The sequence below is a fragment of the Parambassis ranga genome, chromosome 18 (genome assembly GCF_900634625.1).
Source record: "Parambassis ranga chromosome 18, fParRan2.1, whole genome shotgun sequence".
NCBI classification, from domain to species: domain Eukaryota; kingdom Metazoa; phylum Chordata; class Actinopteri; family Ambassidae; genus Parambassis; species Parambassis ranga.
Window position 1 is genome coordinate 6988610 of NC_041038.1, and position 16035 is coordinate 7004644.

A 16035-nucleotide genomic window follows, 5' to 3' on the forward strand; every position below is an offset into this window, starting at 1 on the left:
CCTCCACGCTGCCTCAATTTTCCTTGGGATCGCTGGACGCCAAACAGGCAAGAAAAATGACCAGCATGCTCTCCTTACTCCCCTGAGAAGTGAGTCCTACACATAGGGATGTGGCTATTACTTATCATCATCAAAAAGTGCTTGTTTAGTGATAATAAGGGCCTGGGATAGATATCTCAGCTAAAGGGAGGGAGGGGACTACCTGAAGTAGCAACCGAGGAATCCTTTCTCTGCTTACCCAAGCATTTTCTGCCTCTCTGTAAAACGGAGGGCCAGCTCAAAGACCCGGCTTAGCCCAGAAATAGGGGAAGATAGGAAAACTGCTATTAGCCATGGTTAGAGGGACAAAATAAGATAAAGAATAACAGACAACAACTTAAAATGTGCTTACTGTGCAAGAGACAACCATCAGGGAATATAGGAAGAGGGTAAAGCGTTAGGTCGTGTTTTTATCTAATATCTTTGTCCAGCATGAACACAGGAAAGCTGCCACACTTTTGATTCTCACCTCAAAGTAAGTGTAAGGTTTTTGAATGTGCATGCTTGTATCGCTGTGTGTTTTCTGTCCCTGACCTGAAGCATTGTCGAATTGCTAAAAGCAACATTCAGCCCAAAGGCAAAGTCAAAGAACACAATTTCCATCTATTTTTTATTTTTACAGTGGGTCAAAAGGACTGCACACCCCTGGGAGGAAGCAGAGCATCTCACAATTGAACATAAAACATAACTCATGTCATGCTACGTAGGAAGAAAGTTCATGCAATACATAAATTTCAGGTCATGTGTTATAATTCCTGCAGGGGTCACGCTCGATAATAGCCCAATTGCAATGCAGGGCTAGCGGGCCTTATCTGTAAAAGTTCTCACCACGCGGCTCCTCGCCCCCGTCTCTGCAAGCAGTTCACGTTCCTTGTTTGTTTTATCTATTGCCATTCAGCTATTTGAGTTTGACACTAGGTTCATGACCACTTCAATTCACCTCCTGGTATCTGATGATTCCGTCGCTCACACTCCTCTAATGTATTCTGAGGAGAGAAGGGGATACGTGTCGGGGTGGGGAGGGAAAAAAAAAGGCACACGTCCCATCTGATTGCAAGGTCTCCTCTGATGAATCATGCCACAATGGACATCAGGGCTGTATCAAAGGGAGCTTTCCATCCAAACAGTGTGATTAATCAGAAAAAGACTTTATTGTTAACATAAAAAAAGATCACAGGGAGACTCATCAAATCAAGTATTTATTCACTCCGGCTGTTGATGAGAGCTCAGCATATAGTGTAATTTGTTCTTTAGCTTTGTTCATAGTATTTTGGTAAAATAAAGGTGTATGGGTGAGATTGGTTTGTAATGATGGGAAGGAATAAATATAGTTTCTTCTTTTAAAAGTGAATGGAAAATAAAGAAAGACTCAGATTAGTGTTGACAGAAATACCTTCTACGCCATGAGCATTTTCCGTTTTGTGTCAATTTCTCCACCGGAAAAAGCTATACCTGTAGGACAGAGAGGCGAGGGAGGGAAGAAAAATTGAGAGAATGAAATAAATATCTATTTAAAAATAGCCTCTCAGCATGGCGAGGAGAGATTTGAAGATATTATCCTCAAAGGCTGCTGTGAGTGAGGCCGCAAGAAGGGAAGGCTGTCTGCAGTGAAATATGAAAAGCACATACTCCCTGACAGCCTATGGCTTTTCCTGATACTGCCAACACCAGCCCACTGGAGTGATCCATAGACTCTTTGTGGAGACTTGTGATATAAATGCTGAGGGCTAGATGTTAAAGATCCTCAGCTCACCCGCCGCCCCACCCTCCCTCGTCATCCTTTGCCGTTCGCCTTGCTCGCCGCATGGGGGGAATTTGTTATGTTCCCTCTCGTACACCTGCTTCGGAAATATCAGGACAGCGGACGGGGAGAAAGTCGTCTGACTTGTCCTTGTCCCTTTTCAATTTGACAAGGCAAGCAGCCTTGGGGACTTTCCAGTCTATTTTCAAATTGACCATTTATAATCAGTTTTCCAAAGGAGAAAGAGAAGGGGTGGAGGAGTCGGGACGGCCCTGTGTTGTTGGGAAAGGTATAGAGCTGGGGGTTGGGAGATGATAATACAGCAGCGTGTTGTCAGATGTGTCAGCAGGTAAGATGAATGAAGAATAGGGAGTGGGTGCATAAAAGAGAAAGCACAGTAGGGAATTGACCTCTACTCAAAAAAGAAAAAGAAGGGGGGGGAAAGGAAGGAAATCTATATCCTCAAGCAAATAAACATATATACAGCCTGTCTTTGAAATATGCACCACCTCTCCATGAACCTGAAACACAGAAAAAAGTTGCGCGGGTGGTGGCTAAAACCTTCCACAAAGACGGAGGCCCCTGTTGTCCATTTGTTGACGCCAACGTGGCTGCATATATCAGCACCTGCAAGGTCAGGCAGACTCAGGCGTAGCAAGCGTGGCGAGGGCCCCCAGCCCACGTTACAGCATTCTGTCACACTGCCTGCTCCATTGCCACCACACGATGACATTTCCACAAGATGGCTCTTCTGAATTATGCGGCCCAGCGGAAGGGTACGAAGAGAAAGGGGGGAAAAAAGCTCATTTTCTGGGTGTCTGCTTCCGACCTGAAACCGCCACTTGTTTTCATCAGCACCTTTCGCCGCTTATGCAAAAAGGCGTGCGGGGCAATAGGGGAACAATCAAGCCAGCCCACTGCTCTTGTTCTCTGTGCCACCGCTGCCTCTCTCCCTTTGAGGCGTACTGACACAGTGTCACCTCTACACTGGCCCCCATCCTCCCCAAATTAATCCCAATTTGGCCATCAAGCACAGGGCTGTCCAAAGGGGCAGGCGGCAAGTAATTGACATTCTCAGGTGCATGAGTTTTGTTTATGTAGTAACGCTGAGCCAAGGCCTTTCACCGTGGATGACAAGCAGACCCAGTTTGCATACACCACTTGATTCGGGAGCCCTGCATGAGTGACTGCTCAGCAGCCCGTGGCCCTGTGGCATTTCAGCAGAGGACATTTCAGTAAAGATCGCCTCAGGTGTCAAGCGGCTTGGAAGGTACAGGCGGCAGCTGGAGGTCGTTTATCCAGCGCATTGATTCCACTGTGACCCCATCGCTCTCTCTAACTATTGATCCATCCCCCAAGACCCCTACACAATGCCCACACCACACTGGGGAATTAGAGCTCAGGCGTCAATGTGGCCTATGTTTAAATAAAAGAATGGCAAATTTTCAATAGGACATCACCCATCACTATATAAAATAGGCATTGCGTTGGCCACTTACCTCTGAGGTCATTGAGACGCTAAGCAAAGTCCATTTTGGTTATTGGGATTCAGTGAATATGGGGAGAGGGGGTTTATAAACATGAGAGCATGCTGGGAGTAGGAAATGACCGTAAGTCATTACTGTCTTTGGGTGTATGTGCGTGTGGTGAAGTGGGGGTGCTGGCTTTTATACATGGAACACCCTCTTCTAAATGCTTTCCGAGGCAGATCTCCCATGCCTTTTAGCATGTCACCCAAGGCCATGAATCACCATTACAGCACCTACATTTTTACCTGGGCACCTCTGAGGCTTTTTCATTAGGGTAAAAGGGAACCCAGGCAGGCACGGACAGGGTTGTTGGGGGGGAGGGGGGGGGGGGGTTGACTGTGTTTGTGAAAGGGAGGGTCAGGGATTTGGGTTGGGTGGGGTAATTACAATAACAATGGGGGCGGCCAAATAAAAAAAAAAAACACCATGGCAGGGCTGAGCTCCTCTCATTTGTTTCAATAAGGTAAATTGATTCCTATGTCCTCTGGTGCCATTTGCATCGCATCCATTTAGCGCACGCCACTCGTCCCACTCTCCTCCCACCCTCCTCCTCCTCCTCCCCCTCCCCCTCCATTCACTTCACGTGTGGAGGGCAAGACAACATCGATGGGGACGCATTGATCTTCCCGGACGCCAGACGCATAAAAACATTCACACGTACATCTACACATATTCATATTCCACCTGTGCATGGGCGTGCATATACAGTACACACATAAATGCCCACATAGCACACGCATGTGACTTCTAATTAAGATACTTGACATTAATGATTTGAGACTTCCTCACTCTTCTTGAAACCATGTAATCTACTGAGCACTATAGTAATCTATACTATAATACATAGTATTTCTTCTTCTTCTTTCATCCTTTCTGTCCTGTCTACCTCTTCTTCTCCTCCTTTTTTACCCGGGCTGATTAGCAGCAGGATGGTTCTCCCTTGTGAGCCGGGTCCTGCTTAAGGTTTCTTTCTGTTAAAAGGGAGTTTCCTTGCCACTGTCTGTTTGCTTGAGGGTTCAGGCTCTGACAAACGACAATTTTCATTGTAAAAGGTTCTATGTAAATAAAATTTAATTGAATTGATGATGAACTGAAAGAGTTCTAAACTGAAAGAGCTATCACCAAAAGTAGGTGAGTGGGACACGCCACATGCCACATATTTTCCCCAGTAGCCCAACACTTAATGGACCATTGGCGTAGTGTGTCACAGCTTTGAGTGAAGCTATGTAGTATTCTTCCAATCTGATGGTGAATTTGAATAACATCCAGTTAGTCCTATAATACTACACAATGCAACTCTCTTTTCAGTGCAACAACTGATCCATCTCACTAACACTGTTGTCCTTGCTGTGCCCAATAGCTCCAGTATTACTCACACGCATGGTCAGTGAATGCAGCGCTGCCCACTGGCTTCTAACCAAGCCTTCAGTCAGGGTGGTATCTATCTCGCCTCCCTCACTGCCTGCTTGCCACGGACACCCCCCCCCCCTCCTTTGGTGTAACACACTGTCTGGTGCTGACACATACACACTCCCATCCCACACTCACATCATCAGTCACCGTCAGGGCAGATAGCAGCGGCCGTCAGGCAGATGAGTGACGACTGGGCCTGTTACCTGAGCGTCTGCATGACAATGGGACTGTGGGCTGAGATAGAGAGACAAAAGCTGCAACTCTGCCACACACATACATGACACAACATGCCGGCAGATCTTTATTGTCTGCTGTACAATTAGCTGTCAAGCAGTGATGTAAAGGTGTGCTAGACAAAACTCCAAGCCTCGTAGCACATAATAGAGTTCTGTGTGTATGTGGGTCTAACCAAGTCACAACTTTTCACCGGCAGTATTGTGACGTGGGTCACGTGTTGAGCAATTAAAATATGACAGGGAGTCTAATCAATCACAGATCAGATCAATAGCACTTTATCTATTGATAGATCTGTACACAAATAAAACATGATGTGGAAAAATTCGTTTGTGACACCTGTTATGTTAGCGAGGTGGATGCGGCTTACAGACTCGTAATAAAAGAAATTAAATAAAAAAAAAAAAAAAAAAAATTAAAGGGGCCTAGCTAGTGAAAGACAAAGACAAGACTTACTATGATGCACTGCTTGTGTTGCCCACATTGCCACGTTCAAGGGATATTTGCATGTACATACAGCAAAGAAAATTGGCTAATATATACAGTATACGATTTGTCTTTATCTCCTAAAATTGTTGCAAGCCTTGGCCACAAAAATCCAGCTTTTTACAACTGGAACAAAATATTAATGATTTTATGCATCTAATTTAGTCACTGCTGAGGCTTTAAAATGACACCTCTTTCTCCACTTAATTCCAGACGTGCACCGCTCTCCAAAGGGCTTATTCCCCAGTTAATATAAAAATATACACTGCAGAGTGAAAAAGCAAGCAAAGGTATCACAACCCCCTCCTTGAATCAGCAATAAACAAATCCTATTAAATCCCTAATTGCACCTCATTCAGGAAAATCCTGACTGCTCGAGAACAGTATAAAAATATAGATTCTAATGACTTGAGGGAGGTAGAAAGACTATGTATATTAGACTCATCAATATTTTTCGCTGCCTACCTCTGCATGCTTCATGAGCGGGAATACTGCAGAAAAAGGAGGGTTCTCCTGCTGTCTGAAGCTTTTATTTGCAGGTTTACACAATCTAATGTTGTACCCAACCTCAAGTTAGACTCCTTGGCGCACACAAACAGAGTCGCTCAAACATACACGTTCCAGGCACGCCACAAGATTTATAACAATAAAAGTCTCCCCAAAAGGCACTGAAACGCCCCAACCATTTTGCAAGCAGCCTTGAACTCTGGCTGATCTGCTATTTGTTACTGTGAGCACTTGGCAAAACAGGAACAGCTACAGCCCAAACACTTGAAAGGGCTTATTGCTCATGTTGCCCACAAGTTCAGCGCTGTCTGGCTCAAACACACCGACACAGTTAAGCTCACTAGACAACAAACTGAAAATACCTTGATCCAATTAGAAACACAGGCTTATTTGCTCAAGTATAAATGCTTAAATTGGTAATGCCAGCAGGTAATTATTAAACTCCCCTAGCCCGCCCCCCTGCAGAACAGTTGTATTGCATCTGAACACAACAATTGAATCACATGTTTGGGCACCAATGGATGATGATTATGGTAATCCAACAATGTCAGAGCTCTATTGTATGTCACAGACTTTTGTTGCAAACTCATGACCTTATTAACCTTCTTAATCCTCAACTGGGTTCTCATGATAAGGGGCTTACACACACGCACCCAGACACACTTTCTTTTTGATGCCCGCCAAACACTTTAGAAGCCCTACCTGTTTTATCCCATACACCTGAGGTTCTCTCTGCATAATATCAACAGAGGCCCTCGAGTCATCCAAGACAATTAATGCTCTCCCTTAGATCAACAGTGGAAAAAAAAAGCGGATGGCGGCGAGGGCCCTCCCAGTGTGGGCACATGAGAAAGCAGGTCTGATTGGTATTAAGTGGTGAGATTAAAAAGCCATCTCATAGGTCAGGTCAGCTGGTGTTCATTTGAATGCATTACCAGGGTCCGAGGCTAGATAATTCTCTCATTAGTGCCACTCAAACACTGAGTGACAACACGGGTGAGAAGGGAGCATGTCGTACAACACTTAGAGTTAATTAGTCCACGCGCACTGTTGCTCTGCACCCCATGCTTATGCTCTCTCCTCATCCTTTTGAAATAGCCTGAACCTAAAGCAGTTAATCAAAGATGAGTTTTGCAAAGGAGCTACTTGTTGTTTCAGGAAATACCAGTGTATTTGTATTGTAATGGGGACTGGAAAAGAAATTTGCGGGGTAAGTAAACAAATGATTATCTGAACCAAAGCTTTGATATTACAGCTCACACAGTTGACCTTCCAGTACCAGTTTTACCTTGCTGTTTTTGGAGAACCAGACTGCATATCAACAGGTTTAGGACCCAGAATATAGATAGGAGGTTTATCTTCCAGGTGAAGGAGTTTAGGTATCTTAGGATCTTGTTTGTGAATGATGGCAAAAAGAGTTGGGTGTGGTGTCTGAAGTAATGTGGGATCTGTACCAGGCTGTAGAAGTGAAGACAGAGCTGAGGCAGAAGGTGAAGCTCTCAGTTTACTAATTAGTCCCCACCCTCATCTATGGTCATGAAATTTGGGTAATGACAGAAAAATGTTTGGACATATGGGAGTGGTTCATTTGAGGTGGGGTCAGGCATCTTTGGCACCTTAGTGGTAGTCTTAGAAGTGTACCAGTTACAGCCATTTGGTTGAAGACCATAAGGCTGATCCAGGACCTGCTGTAGGCTTTACATCTCCTGGCTTGGAAGTGACTTGAGATCCCCTAGTAGGAGCTGGAGGTACGTAGTTGCTGGGTACATTCAAGCCTGGGCATCTACGCTCCTCTGTTGCTACTGTGACTCAGATGAATTAAGCTAATATTTGGATGGAAGAAAGACCATCGATAAGTGGAATATATGTATAATTGTATAGCATTGCTGGGTTACTATAGATAGATACTTTATTTGATCCCCGCCGGGACATTCAGGACGAAGAATACTTACTGCTGCTGTCATTCCCTAACATCAGCCCTGCAGTTTTAGAAGAGTACCAACTTTCTGGCACCAGTCTACATGTTTCTCATGGCAAGCAACAAGAGAACAAGTGAATTGTTGGTTCATTTATGCATTTTTACATGATCATAACCTGTTGCATGGCTTGGTTCTGGTTAGTATCAGTAAAACTGGAGATTGGTTTTCAAACAGCAGTTGTATGTTTGAATTTTTTTAATGGTTTTTCCTGTTTTAGTAGGAAGCGAAGTGAAAGTGGAACAAAGTCTGTGCTGTAAGTTATCTTCCTCATATTTTCAGACAGATAACACCCACAGGTAGTTATTTTTGATCCTTGAAGTTTTCAGATGAGATTTAGAGCAGACTTTTCCTTCATTATGTTTGCATATCGGGAGCACGAGGTTATATCCACGTCATTAGTCTCTCTGCTTGGATCCAGGCCTGGTAACTACACCACCATCACAGTTATATTCTCTCCGGTTTTCAAGGTTCCATAAATTGTTTCTTTCCTTTTCTCACTTATGCTCACTCCCGCCACTGTTCCCATGAGGCACGGCGCTCGGCTCATTGGCCAGCACACACACACACGCACGTGCGCGGAGGGGGGTTCTCTCTTGCCACCACCGCTGGGCTTACCCACATAGTCACACACACATTCCTTCCCAGAGTACCAATCTCTGCATGCCCCCCCAATCAGCACCCCCAACTGAGCACATAGGGTTAGCTGAATATTCTAGGAGCTTTCAATTTTTCAGGCAGGTCTGCGAACCCCCTCCCATCATGCAGCACCATCACACTCAAGGGAGTTAGAATTTTGACAGTCGTTAGCAGGGTCATCTGCAGTCCCTCAGGGAGGGGCTTAAAAGAAAAGATTTGAATTGCCTTTCTCTCCCTTTTTATTCTCTCATCGTCTGCCTGCTTTAGTTCTCTGTATGGGTCTGTCATAATTCCACTTCCTGTGTCTTCGAGGCCTAGCAATATTCATCCCCCTTCAATCTTGTCTCCTCCGCCAAATTCATCAATCACAGACGAGGCCTTCCAAAGGGCTTTTTATAACTCCGATGTCACGCTTCTTACGCCACTGTCAAAAATGGTGACAGAGCTCCAAACTGCTGGTTATGCCACAGTAAGGCGTTTATCCACTTGTATAATGTACTGTTAGTCCTCATACAGGATCAAACACGGGATGCGAGGAAAATGGCTTCCAGCTGAAAGAAAAAGAGAAGGAGTGGGTTGTGAGGAGCGGGGAGGAAAAATGAGAAAACATTTCTTCTTCTAACTCTTTTGCACTAATATGAATTCCCAGTGAAATGTCTGGCGAAGTAGGTCAATGGGATTTAGAAAGTTTGTGCTGTTTTTTTTTCCTCTCTTCTCATACTCACTTGTCAATGGGAAAATGAGCAATGCGATTAGGAGAGGGGAAGATGATGAGCGAGAGAGAGAGCGAGAGGAAGAAAGAGGGGAGGGGGAAAAAAAAAGACAGACGGAGTGGTGGTTTGGAGCTCACATGGGTCCCTTACCAGCTGACTGAGAGACCCAGACAAAGAAAAGAGGGAAGAGATTTGTATCTGGGCTCAGGAGAAAGGGAGTGGCTCACGTCTCTTCATCTTGATATTGGAGCAACAATCTAATTATACAATGTCTCCAGGGAATATGCATATGAGGGTAATCAGTAAATAGAAAAAGGTAATTATTTGCCAGAAGTCGTACCCTTTGCACCTGTAAGCACTGCGCCGATGTACAAGATAGCACTTTTCCTATCATTTACAATGAAGATAGTTTATTAGCAGCTAAATTATTTAGCTAATTTATAATAAGTAAATGAATTTCCTAGTTATTGAATATTTCATAGTGTCTGTCAAAATATAATGAGTTAAGTTTGGTCAAGTATAAATGGGCCTCTCTTGGTAATTTGCCAGAATGTTCCTCGGGGTAAAATCTCTGCCAGTGAATGTGATTGAATGTTACAATTAAACGTGCTAATTCATTGTCAAAAGCAACTTATCTATACACATGATATATTTGCCGCTTAATTGGAAAGCACATTTAGAAATGGTTTATTCTGTGACTTTCTGTATCGTGGACTAATCAGAATAAATTCCGCTAGCTGTAATGAATTGAAGTTGAATATTCGTAGTTGGGCTATTAAAGACACTGGAAGTGTGAATTATTTAAATGCTAATTAATGTTTTAAGCTTTCCCAAGTAGCAATAGGCACACATTATTCCTCAGTTTCCCACAAATGGCTAATTTCAACATTCACTAAGTGCAAAGTAACCTCTTGCTCATATTTCATTCAATCAATTCAGCAGCAGTGGAGGTTCTTTCATCCATGCAGCTACCTCTACCCAGTGATAGAGGAAGATGGAATCCATCAATACTGGGAGACAGTTGCTGGAATTACTAATCAACTCTTAGCTGGGAATTTCAGTGGCACCATGGCCTGTGCTGATGAATCATGGGGAAGTGATTTTGACTGTGACACGGGGAAGAGATATTTTCTATTGTTGCTCTTCTTTTTTTGCCATAAAAGTGTTAACAATTTAAAGAATTTTAAGGAGTGGCTCTCTGACAGGACCAGAGACATTAGACGAACTTCATTAGCGTTAAAGCAGCTTGAGCTGGGATTCAACTTTGCGTTCAAAGCAAGTTCTAATATGAGCTGGGATGGCATTATTCATGTTTTCACAATAGCTTGTTATTCATCATAAGACAAAGGAGATTCTCACTCCGTTTGACATAGATGGAGGAGGGCCACAAGGGTATTATTCACATCTGTTGAAAATGGTAAGCACAGCCAACTGGATGTCACGATACACCACGCTTATTAATGCAAACAAAGTCTCCTAACACAGAATATAAATGGCCTTTTCCTTCATGTTGGAGCATAAATATTAATTGTATTAAATATATGATGTATTGTGTTTGGAAAGCTGCTTTACTTTTTTTGTTGTTACACCAACAGGATGCTTTTTATTAATCAAAGCAGCACATCATGTGGCACAATATTGTGAAGTACGCAGAACTCTTCTTGTGGACCACAAGGTGGCACTGTAGGCTCACAAACAGATGCTATCAGGCTGCTCTCTATCTCTGTTTATGATCCTGATGTGATTATTTAGACTGGGGTCAATATTGCTGACCTTAAATAATCATTGGGCTTGGCAACAAAGACTCAACACAGGGCATCTGTGACTTTTTTTTTTTAAGTTTGCACAGCTGTCTGGGGATCACATGCGTTATTATACTCTCCTCCTGTGGCTTGACATCTGCTGCTTTTAGCTGGAATTCTTTCTGAGGTTTTTTCTTTAGCCCCCATGATGATATTCTCACAATTGAATGAACTATTGTGTTTATGTTGTCTCCTTAGCCTTTTGTTAGGTGAGTTGGTTACTTTAGCAGTCAAAAACATCATGCAGCATTTAATCCAAGACTTTATTCCACATAAATATGACATGATTTGAGATTTTAGGCCCAAACGTTTTTCTCTACATGTCATATTCGACACTTTTAATTACAAAAATTGGCATAGATTCTTGTCTGCTGTTCTCTCCAACCGACAGAAAAAAAGGAAAAAACCCTTCTTAACCCCAATTATAATGTCCAGGTATTAACTCCACCCCAATAACACATGAGGTATTATTTCTTATATTCAGATTCATCATCAAACACACTCGGGTGACTTACATTTGATTTAAAGGGAGGATAATGGCTGCCGGACGAGGTCAGCTTTAACATATGCCCTTAGAGCATGTTTATCATAATGCTGCCATGAATGTTGCTGATCACTGCTTTTCATGTAAGCTCTGTAAAGTGGCTACAGCAGCTTCATCTTCTCTGCTAACAGCTGCCTTGTCATCAACCTCCTTGTGCAGACTGAGCCAGATAGGACACTAATTTGCCATTTTCAGACACAATTACACATTATACACACGTCTGTGAAACATCTGTCTTTCATCTGTCACTGTGCATCCAAGAAACGATGCTCTCATTTGCATCGGCCAGATTTGTATTTGGAGATCACCGTTGCATACTCCCGTCCAGATCGGTATATAGTCCGACTCAGGTTTGGGTCAGAGAAGTCCACGTGGAACAACCCAAAACGAACACTGAATCCATCGGCCCATTCAAAGTTGTCCATAAGTGACCACGCAAAATATCCACAGACGTTGACCCCATCTTCTTGTATAGCTATATACACAGTTAAAAACACAGACAGGAATTCTTACTTTGTGCATGCAACAAGAGCAGAGTATATTTAGAGACAGAATCTTTCCCCTTCTGTGCTTTGAGCTGCAGCCATCTAATTAAACCATGACTGCTAACATGACATGTGACAAGATTAGCATCATTATTATGTGTTTAAAACCTGATTTATTTGTCTGCCTAGTTTTATGCTTATCAGCTATTAGCATCTTGGCAGGTTATGCATTAATTAAAAGCATTTTCTGTAAAGGATAAATCTTAGAATTATTCATCTTCATACTATCTTAAGTATTTTACCAGGCCTTTCTTCTTCACAAATCACAGGAAAAGTGCAGGAGTGAAAAATCCAAATTATAATGGATTAATTCCATTTAGCTGCATTGGCTGCAGCATTCCAGGGTGACAACAAAACAATTCTTTAGAAAAATGGTAAGTATTGCATTACTAGTATGCAGCTATCTAGATGTATCAACTTGTGCATGCTTATCCACAATGGGCTGACACTAAAATTCTTCGTACTAAATATAAAACAAAAGACATTTTTTTTAATCTTAGAGTATTTATCCTGTACTGATTTAGCCATTACCTTTATCCACTTCTGCAATGGTGTCCTTGTAAAACTCACATCGCTCCACATCCTCAATCTGCAGCGGCCCCACCTGAGGGAAGCCATTCTCCGTTATGTAGACTGCTGGGTTGCTAAAGGTGTCCTGCAAAGTCATAGGGCAAATATTATTGTCAAACAAGGCATCACAGCTGTCAGGCACAGTGAGGGGAGACAGATTGGTCTACAGTGCGCCGTTTAACTGCATTTCAACGGTGCCAGGCTCAAACTAATGGTCTGTGACAAGTCACAACAGCAGGAAATTGCTCGTTTGCAAACACTTTTCAGCAAACTAACTGTTTCATTCAATGTGACAGCACTAATGAAGCATCAATGTGTTTCTGGAGGTGTCGAAAAGAGATTACCGCATACAAAATCAATAGCAAGACACTAAACAAATGTCACAGTGTTCTTCTTGTTTGGCTGAAGGCAATCTGTCTTGTTGTGTGTCAATTCAGTTCACTCTAGGGAAAAAAAAGAACAATGACTTCACATTTTAGCATGTGGCGAGATGTGGTTGTCTCTTGGTTTGGTTAACTTTTAGCAATACAAAGATTATTTGTAATGTTACCTTAATGTATTTGAGAAGTTTCCTTATGCCATGGGGTACCACAGCCAGCCAGGACACACCAGAAATGGGCCAGGACGAATCCAAAAGTTCCTCAGCATCTCGATCACTCTTCATGCACAACGTTTGGCCACAGCCTCCTCCTGCTTTGACTTTGCGGGATGTATAGTAGTTGAGTGCAAAGAAATCAGCTGTTCCCAAAATGGCAGGGTCATCGTCTGAGAAACTAGGCAGTCTTGAAGCACCTTTGTACCCTAGCTTTTTACTTTGAGCATCTATGGCTGATTTCATTATTTCTGGATAATCTCCATTGACAAACACAGGCCATGCAAACCACCCCAGTGTGAATGCAAGGTCACGTTCAACAGCAGCGACATCCTCGTTGGAATCTTGGTGTAAAGGCTCCAGCCAGTCACTGTTGATGGCCAGGGACACTGCACCTTTCTGCTTCTGCCTGTAGGTGGAGTCGTAGCTGTGCCAGGCCATGGCGTGGGCACGCAGCATGTTGTGTCCCACCAGGTAGGCGGCTGTGCCTTTTTCTTTTAATCCTGGGGCGTGGATGCCATCTTCGTAACCCAGTTTTGCGCACACATATGGCTCATTTATTGTGATCCAAAGTTTGACACGGTCCCCAAATGTCTCAAAACAAAACTTGGCATAGTTCTCAAACAAGGTTGCTATATCAGGTGACTTCCACCCTCCCTGATCTTGGAGTGCTTGAGGCAGATCAAAGTGGTATAGAGTGACCATAGGTGATACATTGCAAGCCAGCAAATCATCAATCACTTTGTTGTAGTAGAGTACACCTGTTAGACAAGACAGTGCTGTTAATGGATTATAAAAGAGCAACCAAAGAGCCATCAAACATACTTAGTTTTTAATTCTGATTCAGGAACATGGAAACACCTTTGTCATTGATGTGTTGCATGGTCCCATCAGGCAGAAGGCGGGCCCAGGAGAGAGACAGGCGATAGTGTGTCAGTCCAAGCTGCTGAATACACTCCAGGTCTTTCTCCCACATCTCATAGCTGTTACAGGCCACATCTCCATTCTGCTCCCCAAACACTCTGCCTTTCTCATGACTAAACGTGTCCCAGATACTCGGTCCCTTGCCGTCTGCCTGCCAGCCACCTGCAAAAGCACACAAAAGTTGTTGTATTTATAAAAGTAGGTAAGGTGTTGACAGAAAGAAAAATCTGTGTTTCTGATGAGACTTTGTGTGTGTGGATGTCAAGGAATCTGCTGTAATTATATATTTGGCTCATGTCTACTTAGATTTTTTTTGTATATAATTATAAATTCTAAACACACTGCTGTGTCTTGCCAGTTAACATCAGATTACAGACACAACTTGTGTTGTGGGTAAGTACTCGAGTACTTTTCGCGTCTAATTCATTCTGAAAGCTCGTGGTTTTGTTTACATACCTTCTATTTGAAAGGAAGCAGTTGCCGCTCCCCAAGCAAAGTCACGAACAAACATGCTTTGTGCGGATTAGAACACTGAAACCGAGTATTGTATTATCTTATCGCTTGATGTTTTTCTGTTATAGAAAAATTAACAGTCACACACATAAATAGCCTATCCCACAACGACCAGGAAGCACTCCGAGATGTTGCGTTTAGGGACGTTTACGGTAGTGGTACAGTGTTTTTCCTTTCAAGGAAAATTTAAAACATAACTACCAATTGTGTTTCTTTCTACTTCTACTACCACTACTACTACACTAATTCAAACTTAACTTAATTACACTACTTACTTGCTCCGGTATTCAAATTGCAAAAGTTTCGTTTACGGTATTGAAAATACAACGAATCGAGCGGTACGTAAAGGCAACACGTAAGTCGCGCTTATGCGTGATGACGTCGCAAATAGTTTGTGGAAGACATTCAATAAATAAACAAGCTTATATGAATGTCTATATGGGTTATTTTTCTGTGGAAAATAATATGCAGGTGTGTTAAAGTTTAATATGTGATATTTAAGGTGGAGGATTACTAGCAGTTGCTTGCATAACAAAACAATACGACGAAAATTACAAAACTTACAAATTGTTGACAGTTGACTCTATGCAACATGACTATAAAAAATCAATCAACCATCAATGGAACTCCGATACAAAGAAGCGACTGGAGTCGCAAGAGAAATTTATTTATGTTCTTTTAAGTTTTAACTTGTATTTTAGGGTTTTTTTTGCCACAAGATACTTCTAAGTCCAGCAGTCCTTTGCACATTTGCATTTTACAGTACAGAATTGTTGTACCTGTTGTTTAACTGAACTGTATCAGTCTGAGCATCAGCTGAACTTTTTTATTATCTTTACTGGTTAGCATGCACAAGGTTGTTGAAATCCATGCTCATCCTTCAACGTCAGATCTCTCAGGCTCTACCAAAACAACCCAACAAGACTATTTGAGGTGAAGGAATACCCTGGAGGCATAATGCCCCCTATCTCTGCTTACTTCAATGCACTCAACTTTTCTATAGAATGAAGTGACACAGTTAACCTGATCATAACAAAGGACAATGGATTATGTTGGACAAGGTAAAAAAAACATCCTGACGAATTATACCTCCTCCTCATCTCCTCACAAGGATTTATTCTTATGTGACTTCATTTTCATGACTTCAATGTGCACAGACTTGTTAAGACACCCTAACAATGGGCAGGGGGGTATAAGAAACAAAAACAAACTTAGATTGAACTAAAGTCATGTAAGTCAGCTTCTGTTATTCATAAAAATGCCTCTGT

General features: G+C 42.6%; 1 protein-coding gene across 1 annotated transcript; it reads right to left on the reverse strand.

Annotated features, from left to right (window-relative positions):
* Positions 1–11385: 11385 nt before the first annotated feature.
* On the reverse strand, positions 11386–14874 carry gba3 (glucosidase, beta, acid 3). Its single transcript, XM_028429346.1, has 5 exons — positions 14711–14874; positions 14192–14416; positions 13289–14091; positions 12700–12823; positions 11386–12098 (listed from the first exon to the last, which is right to left on the reverse strand). The coding sequence occupies exons 1-5, from the start codon at positions 14763–14765 to the stop codon at positions 11896–11898; spliced, it is 1410 nt and encodes a 469-aa protein (XP_028285147.1). The 5' UTR covers positions 14766–14874; the 3' UTR covers positions 11386–11895.
* Between the last annotated feature and the right edge of the window lie 1161 nt (positions 14875–16035).